The 11,680-nt window shown below is 37.3% G+C and overlaps 1 protein-coding gene across 1 annotated transcript; it reads left to right on the forward strand.

Moving 5' to 3' along the window:
* Window positions 1–7,600: 7,600 nt before the first annotated feature.
* On the forward strand, window positions 7,601–10,515 carry LOC149963186 (uncharacterized). Its single transcript, XM_090180408.1, has 2 exons — window positions 7,601–7,852; window positions 10,357–10,515. The coding sequence occupies exons 1-2, from the start codon at window positions 7,665–7,667 to the stop codon at window positions 10,475–10,477; spliced, it is 309 nt and encodes a 102-aa protein (XP_090036534.1). The 5' UTR covers window positions 7,601–7,664; the 3' UTR covers window positions 10,478–10,515.
* The last annotated feature ends 1,165 nt before the right edge of the window (window positions 10,516–11,680 follow it).

Below are 11,680 nucleotides of genomic sequence, written 5' to 3' on the forward strand. Positions count from 1 at the left end.
AGTTTAAGCCTATGAGCAAGGAAGATGCGACCTACAGTAAACCTGTTGAAAATTCAAAGCGCTAATGTACTCCAGGTCAAATGAACACAATTTATGGTACAGATTTGACCAAAGTTAGGGAATAGTACAGAAATTTAAACTTTCTTACTAAAAAGTTTTCAAATTGATGGTAGACATATATAATAATAATAATAATAATCAGCTAGGCTAATACCCAAGGCACCACCTTAGGCCTAAGTCATCAAGCGACTTTTGAAACCTTTAATTCAGGTGGCCGGGTTATATTGCGTAGGAGGGTGGTGACAAGCCCTGCATGCCACGCGTTCGAGCCAACAGCTCCCTACACTAACTATTACCGTTAACCTCAAGAAGTCTCTATACCTTTTAAATTAATCATAGAACACATCTCTAACATTGTTAGACCCACTGACATAAGTACTTGGTGTTTACACAAGACCAAATGAATGTTTGATAAAATTAGTCATTTTCCTATTAACTTCATTCATCTTTAAAAACATTATGGGGGATTTCTTTATGGTTTTTAGTTTAGAATACAGCACATACAACCATTTTCTTATATATCATATTACTTTAACCTAAATACACTCCCCTTTAATTCCCCTCTATCGCTGTTAAAAGGCCCTCAAGCAAGTTGCTATTCAAGTTATAAAAATAGTTAATAATTTTTTAAATTTGGAAGAAATAAAATTACACACTAGGCAGTCAAATACTCTTACACATCTGATGAAGCCTCCGAACGCATTAATGAAACTAATCAGACCATGTAAATCTATTAAAGAATTTTGGTGGTATTCGTAGAGAAAATATCTTATTTTCCAACAAGTATCAAATTCAACACATCTGGGGTTTAATAAATTTTATTGTAAAACATTACCCATTAGTTATTTTATGAAATTATTTAATGTATAATGTTAATACAGGAGTAGTTTTATTGAGGAATTTTGCGTGGAAAGACTACTTCTCCTAGAATTTCCACCCTTTTAAATTTTCATCTAACTATTATGTTCGCAGCTCGCTGATTATAGGTGGTATTCAAGAGAAGATGGGCGGCCATTGCACTAAGGTAGATAGTCATGGGGGAAAGGGGGATGACACTAGCCTTCCACTACAGCGATGATGATGTCACGATAATACAATCTATATAAGCTACGGAGTGCTACTACTCTATAGGATATTCAGTAGCTAATCTAGTAATTATTTGATTTTTTGTTTTCAAATTCTATTGGGACAATCTTTTCTATTGATAGTAGTCAGTGGTGTAGCCAGGATTTGGCTTTGGAGGGGCACACAATTGAATTAAAGAATTAAAAAAATAGTTCATACAACCATACGTGGGGGGGGGGCACGTTCTTAATTGGGGTGAGAGACACCTAACCAGAGGCGCAACAACAGGTTCATCTAATAAAAAACACAAGAGACATTTGCCTGAACACCTTGTTGTTGCGCCCCTGCACCTAAGGGAAAATGGGTGCAGATTCAAAATGTCACTATATACTGATGGTCAGAATTTCAAGTCCTAGTATTATAGAATTACTACTACCATAAGTAAGATAATAACAACTAGTATGACAAAAAACGAGATTTACAACCAAACTGATTTTCATAGTTATTGCGTAATCAAGATGTTTTCTCAGCACAGAGCCCTCTAGGGTCTAAAATATGCGAGACTACCGCTAAGCCGAAATATCTGGTTTCCGATAGACAGCCGGAATATTAGGCTAAAATAATAAAAATTAAAAAAGTTTTTCTCGGCGCCACGAGCTCATGTTTTTTTTTATCATACATGATTCGCACGCGGGCTTCAAAACAGCCAAAGCACTCGCGACTCCAGAACGTGGTCTCCGATATTAGGCTTAAATTTTTATTAAAAAGTAGTCATCCAAAACGGTAAGTCGCGAGTCCGAGCAAGGACAGTAGATACAGGGACAAGAAAGCAGGGGAAAAAAATTCGATTTTAAACGTCTTCATATTCACGGGGAGTTAGATGTAAACAAACCGCGGCCATTGTTAAGACGTGGTTCACCATGGACAGTATTATTGTAGTTAGGTTTTACCATTTTGATGTTAAATTAAAAATAAAACTACGAGCGTAAATAAAAAAATGCCCATTTGTTTTGAACACTTAAGCCTGTCAAGAACCGCTAAAATTAGGTAACCGCCATTTTTTTTGTTTACAACTAACTCTCCTTGCGTTTAGGTCGTTTTAGGTGATATATTCCAACAGAGGCCACCAATACACTTTCTCGTCCCTGTATCTACTGTCCTTGGTCCGAGTCACAGCTTGAAGAGAGTATCAGTGCCAAAAAAGGTTCGGTTAGAAAATTAGCATTAAAGCAATGGGAAGTGTCATTCGTATTGTTATTATGTTACTTATGCTACTACTAAGAGCTTAAAGGGTTGGCAACGTACGAACTTCGTTTCGCGCGAGCAAAAGGTGAAAAACCCGCGGAATCTAAAGCAAGAATGCGGCTTTCATTTTTCTACTGATTCTGCACGAAAACTCAGAAGACGGTTTTTGGTTTTTAATTATTGTTAGTTAGGATTTATAATACCATTGCAAACAAATTATAAAACCCGCGGTTGAGCAATTTTTTCCCGCGGAATTGGCAACTCTGTTTCCATATAATGCCCAAGTCAAATATAGAGTTTGTGCAACCGCGACCGGACTTGACGCCAAGAACAGATAATTCATTTTCTCGTGCGCGAATTTTGACCTCCGTAAAACCAATGTATTTATTTATACTCAGGGAGAATGAATATGTCTAGATTATTTTTAGCGTTTCTCCAATTCCCCCCGTTGGGGCCCCCGGTATGCTCCTCCGCTTAAAACAATTCAAATAATACTGCAAACTCATTGGTTACTTAAAAATAACGTTTCCCGACGCGAGTGACGCAAAAAATAAGATCGCCTCATTTTTATTCCCCCCCCCCCCTCCTCAGCGTTACGGCGTTAGGGCCTCAACGTGTCCGTCGATAGTCTCGACATATTCATTCTCCCTGAGTATAAATAAATACATTTTTGGTAAAACTGAACTTGTCCGTTTCTCGACAGCTAGACCAACGGCTCAGACTTTTTGAGTAGAATATAAATAATGAGTATCAATAAAAGACTCGAGGTCATTCAAGCTGTCAGAGCTGTCAATCAAGTTTTCAGAGATATCAATCAGTTTGCACCCATGAAAATATTAAGTAAAGGAGAAGAGGGGTGAAATTTCGCTCTGATCTCGGTCATAGTGTTTTAAACGTGCCGATTAAATTTGCGGATTGGGTTTGAACTTTCGAATTTTTGATTGTATGTAACTAACAAGGAGACGACCCGAGGTGTAACGCACCGATTTGGTTCAAACTCGGGGGTTTGGTAGACCTTCATGTAACTTGAAACACCCTAAAGGGAAATGTCTCCATAGGCAACCGTTTTGCCATGGCAACCAAAAATGTTTTTGACAATGCAAAATGGAAATTTTCCTATTGAATATAACATGGGAATCTGACCAAATGTATGGGTACCCCTGTAAAAATTTTAATCAACTTAGAACTTTTTAATTATTTTCTTATTTATATTTTCAATTTTTAGCATTTTCAAAAATTTAAAATTATTTCCAGGGGGGTACCCTTAATATTGGTCAGATTCCCATGTTATTTTCTATGGGAAAATTTCTATTTTGTGTAGTCAAAAACATTTTTGGTTGCCATGGCAATACTGTTGTCTATGGAGACATTTCCCTTTAGGGTGTTTCAAGTTACATGAAGGTCTACCAAACCCCCGAGTTTGAACCAAATCGGTGTGTTACACCTCGGGTCGTCTCCTGTAAGTATAATATATCCCAGCAGGAATCCATAACGCTACTTGGAATGAATAACGGCTTCGATTCCTCGCCGTTGTGGCGGAACATAGTAGGCGGAGCTTATAAGCCTTTGTTTGTCACTGAATTTGACGTCATTTAAGGCGGTATAAGCGTTTTTAGCCCCTCCCACAATGTTCCGCCACAAAATACCACAGGGGATATGGGGAGATACTCATTCCAAGTAGCGTTATGGATTCCTGATCCCAGTTATACTACGTACATAAACTTAACTTTGATTCTTCAAAAATCATTGAAAATAAAAGTAACAATAATTAAAGTCTTAAACAATGCCAAACACTTTGATGCTTAATTAGTTCAAATTATATAATTTTCTACGTATTGAAAACTGGCAGACAATATTATTGAAATAGATTTCTTTGGTTAATACAGATAGAAACGAAACAAAATTGAATTAACTTTTAACTTTAATCGAAGTCACTCTCAACTTCTCAAGTGACCATAGTGCCAGGCCATCTTTCAGGCTGCAACTTAAGTCAAAATGCCCATTTATGTAATCCGAATACAAGTTGGTTTGGGCGTTAAAATTATAAAAATGGCATCAATAACTCTACAAAGAAGATGCAAGCAACAGTCGGTTCTATCATTGCCACCTGTATTGTGATAAGGCCCTTGTTATTAGAGATGGCAATGAATCTATCAGTTTCTTCGAAAAAACGACTTTACTGGAGAGTTTGGTGCCATCTATTAATGGCCAAGGAAGCTAAAAAAACATTGTAGAGTATTACAATTATACAACTTATACTCTACTTAGTAGACTTTAACCATAATTATATATCCCATATAAAATATATTGTTAAAAATTGCTTTAATTTAAGTAAGCAAGTGTCGGTTCGACGTGAAATAGCTCTTTTTTTCAACAGATGCCGCTAGCGTTGAAATCAGAACATGATGCTTTAGCCACATTTTGACCCAAAAGGCGGGACATAAAAGTACCCTTCGCGTTGATTGGCTCGTTTGTAAATTTGGCGCTAACCTAAATTAAAGTAATTTAAAACAATATATTTTATATGGGATAAATAATTGTGGTTAAAGTCTACTAAGTAGAGTATAAGCTGTCTAATTGTAATAGGCTTCGTGCGTAGTTTAAATTTTTTTCATAAGTATCGCCGCCTACCGACAGATTTTTGAATTGAATATATGAAAGCGGTCTGCTCGTTCAAAATTACATCTCCACAACAGCTGAAAGTTGCAACCGAGAAATGTAGAAATTCTAAAGTCGTCTGCTATTTCTTCACATATTTAGTTGACGGATTATACGGCAGATGGCGCTATATTTCCTAAGTTCGAAGCCTATGGTACGTTCAGCAGCGCTCATCGGACTCACCGATTATTAATCGGTGACATCGGTTTCCTACTGTACGCTTTTTCGCGTTTCTGGTTTTGACGTCACGATGGTCATCGGTTACTCACCGAAGTCATCGGCTGGAAGAGTCGGTTTTTCCGATGACTGACGTCAGTACTGACGTAAAACTACTATAAAAGCTACGCCATTTAAAAAAACACCGATGACTGAATAAAAGCGTTCAGCAACTTACGACGTCATAGGCTACGTTCAGTAGCTTGCAACAAATTGAACGTTGCAGGATTTCGGAACCGGTTTTCTACTGTACGCTTTTTTTTCCATTTCCGGTGTGACGTAGCGTTGCTGAAACATTTGAACCTGCTCTTCCAGCCGGTTTCTTCGTTGTTAAACGGATTTGTGACGTCACAGCACGCGGGAAGGCTAGCTGCGGACGACACAACAGACGATATTTTATAAAAATTACAACAATCGTAAAAAATCGTTCAACAGGCCAGGATAAAAAGTCTGAACGGAATCAACGCAAACGTAAAACGGTATAAGACCGTTAAGCTTCACTAAACGTAGCCAGTATGACGAAAAAGCTCATCGGTGGAAAATATCAAATCCATCGGGTTTTTCTCCGTTGACTGCTACTGAACGTACCCCTATACTCTACAATGGTTCTCTGACAACGTTATTGTTTCGACTCTTAGTCTAAAGCTGCGTTCAGACTAAGTGAAAATATTACGTTAGCATCGGTGGTGTCGTTTCGGTTATGTTGGTCGCGTCGGTTTGTTCATTTCACTGTTCAGAAAGGAACCAACCTTGCACATAGATTAACATAAAAAGTGATTGTTCATCCAATCAGAACTCAGTAATAACGGCATAAAAATTGAAATAATTTTTTATCCACCTCTGATTGGTTATAGTATTTCGATGGTTCTAAAGGTCGCCACTACCTAGAGTCAGCGCTGATGAGGCATAAGGCTAATTGTCTGCTATGAACTTTTTGAGGGCAATGAAATGCAAAAATGTAAACGACACGCGTGAAAATTTAAAGTATCTGTTGAGAAGTCTGAACGGTGTAAGAAATCGAAAGAACCGACATGATCGACGCAAACGTAATATTTTCACATAGTCTGAACGCTGCTTTAGACTCCGACTCAAGGTTCTTAAATCGTGCATGCGGAGCTCCCCTATCTACTTATCTGTGAAGCCTATAGAAATTGCCCAATGAAAAATTTGAAAACTTGGGCCTACCAGGGAAAAACCTCTTTTAACTTAAACAGGTGTGGCCCGCGTGGGGAATAATTTCCACACTTAGTTAGTCTAACTTTCGAAGACTAACGAAGTATGGAAATTATTAGTCCAGAATTAATAGTCTTGCTCTGTATTCTATTAGGCACAGTAATTGTAACAGTGCCATTGAAGACCAAAATTTTGCTTTCTTAAAATGAATAAAGGTAGGAAAGAAATTAAGCTCTATGGGTTTGGAATGAAGACTTTAATGGTTAAATTAATTGTGATCATTTTTACGAGCATTTTAATTTACCCGATCACTATTATATATTAAAATATGTAAACTTTGATGTTGGGGATATATAATGAAATAATACTGCCGTACCTTTGACAGTGCTAAATGGAACTCGCGAACTCTTGAAAATATGTACCTTTAACAGTGCTAAATGCACGAACTCGGTGTACAGATTATCTGAGACTGTCTTACCCCTCGGTTCGATTACTGACTGTCTCTTTTATAATTACCAAAAAAATTATAGGCTTTGCCTGGTTAGGTGCCATTTATTTTCGAATATAATATGGAGGAATAAAGAGAGATTAAAGAACATATAATGATATAAATTTAAACGAGGGGGGGGGGCGAAGAAAGAGGGAAGAGTCCTGGACTCGTCGAAAAAATAGATCGGCGGAGGGGTCCGGGTCCAGTGGACTCTCTTAAAAATATACACTATTTACAAGTCTGCTCGCGGATAGTTTTCACCTACTGACAAACTCATAGAACGTCATAATACTCTGATAACAAAGCTGCAGCTGTTCTAACTAGTGATTTACAGAAACGACAGCAAGATTATAGCACCAGTAAACATTTGCTATACCCGCGAATACACGTCGAATTTTATCGGCGTGTTAACATCACACTTTAAAATTTTGCTGTCGAAAATTTGAGAGTAAACCAATTATTTCCATTATTTGCACAGTCTGCGTAGGGAAATCTTTTATTGAATATAATCAAGAATGAATATATTTAAACTTTGAAAGAATGACTCAAATATTTGCCAAGTGATCACGTTGAAATATTGCCCAATTAATATGTCAATTCTTATTTTCAAATATATTTTTGCCATTGAAATATTTTTCGGTGTTTAGGCTCTTGAGTCTTTAGAATGGTCGTAAGGAAATAATTTCTTTTGTGAATCTCAGAGCATAAAAGCTCTCCTGTTGCGCTAGGGATTTAAATCTTCCGCCTCTGGTTGAAAATGTATTCAGGGAAACTGGCTCTGGTGGTGGTGGTCTTTGGTTGTGTGTCGCTCCTCTTCGCCGTTCGAGCCACGGAGGACGACATCGCTGAATCTGTTTTGTCTAGCCTCAGAAAGAATGTCCTGGCTCAAAGAATTATCGGAGGTCTGGAACGGGCTCACGGAATTAATCTCACCGAAAAAATAAAGTAACAATCAATCGATTTGATATAAATTCAGTAATATCAGGAAACTATCTAGATATACACTTGGAATGTCTTAGGAAGATTTTTACGGCCGTGATGAAGCTCGTAGAAACGGGCGTGTCTTAAAGCGGGGAAACTCTGGCGCCTCGCTACCCTAATTCGACGAAAACTCGTCATTAAGCCTAGTCATGGTTATTATATTATTAGCTTACCTGATTATCTCTTTTATAACCTTACAAATACCTGAAATTAGGTATCACTACACTTCTTTCGCGAAGAACATTATAATTACTTTAAAATATTAAGTACGATAACAAATTGAGGTTTTTAAATCCATTGTTTTATAAGCCTTTTTTACGCGGGAAGATTGCCTATTTGTTACCATGACGACGCATTCTTTTCGCGTCAAACCTCGAGCCAATTAATTTGAAATGTCGTGTTACGTCTTACACTCGACGTAGTTAAGCCCCGCCTTTTTCTCGACGCGCTTTCGTATCACCGTCACAATGGAACCTTAGACATTCCAAGTGTATACCTCTAAAGTTTCCTGGTAATATAATACAGGGGAGGATTAACCCTTTCGGCGCCTCTAGGCACAGAAACATTTGCCGCCCCTGGGCATTGTTTAACGGGTTGGTTAGCTAAGTAGGGGCAAGGATTGATCTATTTATTTATAGAGAGAATGTTTATATTCCGTCAGTCGCGACGCATCACGAACCACGGGAATCAACTTAAGGGGGGAGGAAATGAAAAAGGAGGGGTTCTTATTTACGTCAATCGCGTCAAGAGGACGTAATATTTAGGGAGCCAATAATGCGCCGCCTAGAATTGATTGAATGTTAAAGGGAGGGACCAGGTTTTTATCCTAGAGCTGCAACGGGAGCGACGGAATATAAACATTATCTTTATATAAAAATAGATCAATTCTATTATTCTTGGTAGGGGCAAGCCAAGTACTTCGACCATGGGGCTTTATCAAAGTTTTGGCACCCCTAGAAAAATGGCGCCCTAGGCACGTTCCTACTCTGCCTAATGGTTAATACGCCCCTGATATAATAGGATAAATATGGCACTTAATATTCTCCAAAGGCTAATTTTTTAATGATAGTTTGTTTCGCCAATGACCACCTACCTTTACGAGGCTAACGATTGACTTTTAAAAGTAAATATAATCAAAAGTGACAGTCACTTTTGATCTAGGAGCAACAAACACACCACCCCAAACAAGGAGAACGCAACCCGTCAAAAGTCGTGGATTTTCTTGCGTACAGTTTTCATTGGTTAGACGCTTTAGCGCCTGCTGCCGTCGGAAGGGGAAAATTCAGAAATTGTTTCCCCCCCCCCCGCCCGTAAAACGTTCAGCGTAAAGGCTAATGACGCTCGTCCAATGAAATTCGTACACAACCCTTCGTTAGCGCGTTTAAAGGCTAGCTGCGTTCTCCTTGTGTTTGTTGCTCCTAGGGTAAAAGTAAATACTGTCTTGTTGAATTCCGTACAGGCGAAAAGTTTCCATTATTTCAACAAGCACTATATAAACAGTCTCTTGCAGGTCCTGGCTCACGGAAATATTACTTCTTGGCGATTTCATTGAAGATGTTTTATTGAAGCGTCTAAGGCGTTTAAATAAAAAAATTTCAAGTAAATCGACGAGAAGTAATATAACTGAGAGGCAGGACCTGCAAGGTACTGTTGATATAGTGCTTGTTGAAATAATGAAAACGTTTTTATTATATCACAAATCAAACAATAAACCGACCTAAATATGGAAAATTTGTTATAATCCTAGCGTCATCTGTAACATAATTACTCATAAGTATGCCACTAGCTCTATATCTTCACTAACGGTTTGTTTCACAGATATTGCGTCATCTGTACCCTACGTAATATTTGACGTCATCGAATCTCAAATGCCGATTATGCCGTCGCACAATTAGCTCTACGTCTGATAAACCGACGGCCATTATTTTAGTAAACAAACCCGTTTGAACCAAGGTCCGTCGAGAAAAATTCACTATGTTTTGAACAACCAAGGCTTAGGAGCCAAAATGAACTACAATATAGTGTCAAGTTCTTTTAATGTAATTAATTTGCAAATTAATTAAGTCCTCGGAGCCTCACGTTCTAAAATAAATTTGCATTGTCAAATAAAAGAAGCGGGTTTATTGGAAAAAATAGTTGAAAATCAGGTTGAGCTTTTCTGGCGCTTCTACAAGATTGGAGTCTTTGCAGAATCTTTTGAGCCTAGGCCTAACTTTTCTTAGCTTGATATGGGTTTTAATAACGCTGGTGGAATATCCCACTTCGAAGACTTGTTCCATTTTCGGAAAGCGATCACTTATTGGTCATTTTCCCCAACCTTTTATTTTTCTAAACTACTCATTATTTAAGATTAGATATGAAAGCTAAGTTTTTTCAAAAGTAGGTTAAAAATGTATTTAATTGCTCTTCAAATAATTTTAAATTATTTGTTTGACAAACCCTATAAGAATTTTTTTTCAATTGCACAGGCAAAACCGTTTCAAGTTAACCGACGAGCTTCGGAATTTCCAAAGAGCGATTCAAGCAGAAAACATGACCAGTATTTTGGAAACTTCCAAGAAACTTCTAAAAAAAGTGAAGGAGAGCTAAAAATCAAATTAAAGATTTTAAACCACTGTATATGTTATCATGGAAATTGTCATTAACAATAGACACATGCTGATTAGCAAAATAAATTGTGACTAAAATATTATGCGTACTTATTTCAAAAATCATCCTATAAAGTATAAACAGAAGCTATTAGCATGAATGTATACGTTTCAACCATGGATATCGAACTTCATCATTACCCTTTCTGCCATCTGGGGGTGCCTTTTTGCGTTTTACATAATCACTTGAGACAGGCGTTTGTCGTTGACTCGATTCTTAAAAAAATAACTGTACTCTATCCAAGTTTCTTGATAATCATAAATACACGAAATTATTATTAATATTCAAAAAGATGTGTATTAAAATTTTAGAAACTTAATTTCGGCCTAAGCCTTGGCACTTAAAGATAGTCAAGTTTCAAAACGTTGCTTTTGAAATAAGCTTCAATACAATTTTTGAGCGGTAGCGCGTGACCAACGTCATAATAACTATGCCCCTCTCATCCTAGCGACTGAGGCCAGACTACCTAATGCAGTTCGATATTCATGCTTGAAATGAATACATTCATGCTATTAGCAGAGTCTATCTACAAAAGGTCGGAGCCCGTAACAGCATTTGCCCGGCCGAGATAAGTCAGATCGCTTCAATCATTTCTATCGTTATTGTAGTTTCAATTATTTTATTAAATTAAACAAATTCAAGTTAATATTTTAGAAAATTTTAAAAGTTAATACTTCTTTTTATTTATTTATTTATTTATTTAATAATATTTTTAAAAAATTTAAAAGTTCCTATTTTAAAAATTTGTAAGTTCCTAATTGAATATATTCATTTTAAATTTGAAAAAGCGTCCTTATGTTTTTAAACATAAACATACTCTGCTTAAATGTCATTAAAAAACGTTGTCTTATCCTGGTTATCTTGTTTTTTATTTTTACGAGCTTCGTTTACTCCCCAAAAGAAGGCGCTGTTGGCCAATAAACATAAAAACACTCCCCCCCCCCTCCCCTCTAGAAGGGGGGGGGGGAGTCTGACTAATCTCTGCCATGCGTTTGTATTACGGGTTTAGGCTCGCGCTCCGACCTTTTGTAGATAGACTCTGCTATTAGTGTGTCATAGCGTGTTCCACTGGTAAGACCTCAGACCGCTCTAAAATTGGTATCTGACGTCTTAATAATGAACTTATAATTTGTTAAGTTGAGT

This window comes from Leiobunum rupestre, chromosome 1 (genome assembly GCF_980474605.1).
Source record: "Leiobunum rupestre chromosome 1, qqLeiRupe1.1.hap1, whole genome shotgun sequence".
Taxonomy (NCBI): domain Eukaryota; kingdom Metazoa; phylum Arthropoda; class Arachnida; order Opiliones; family Sclerosomatidae; genus Leiobunum; species Leiobunum rupestre.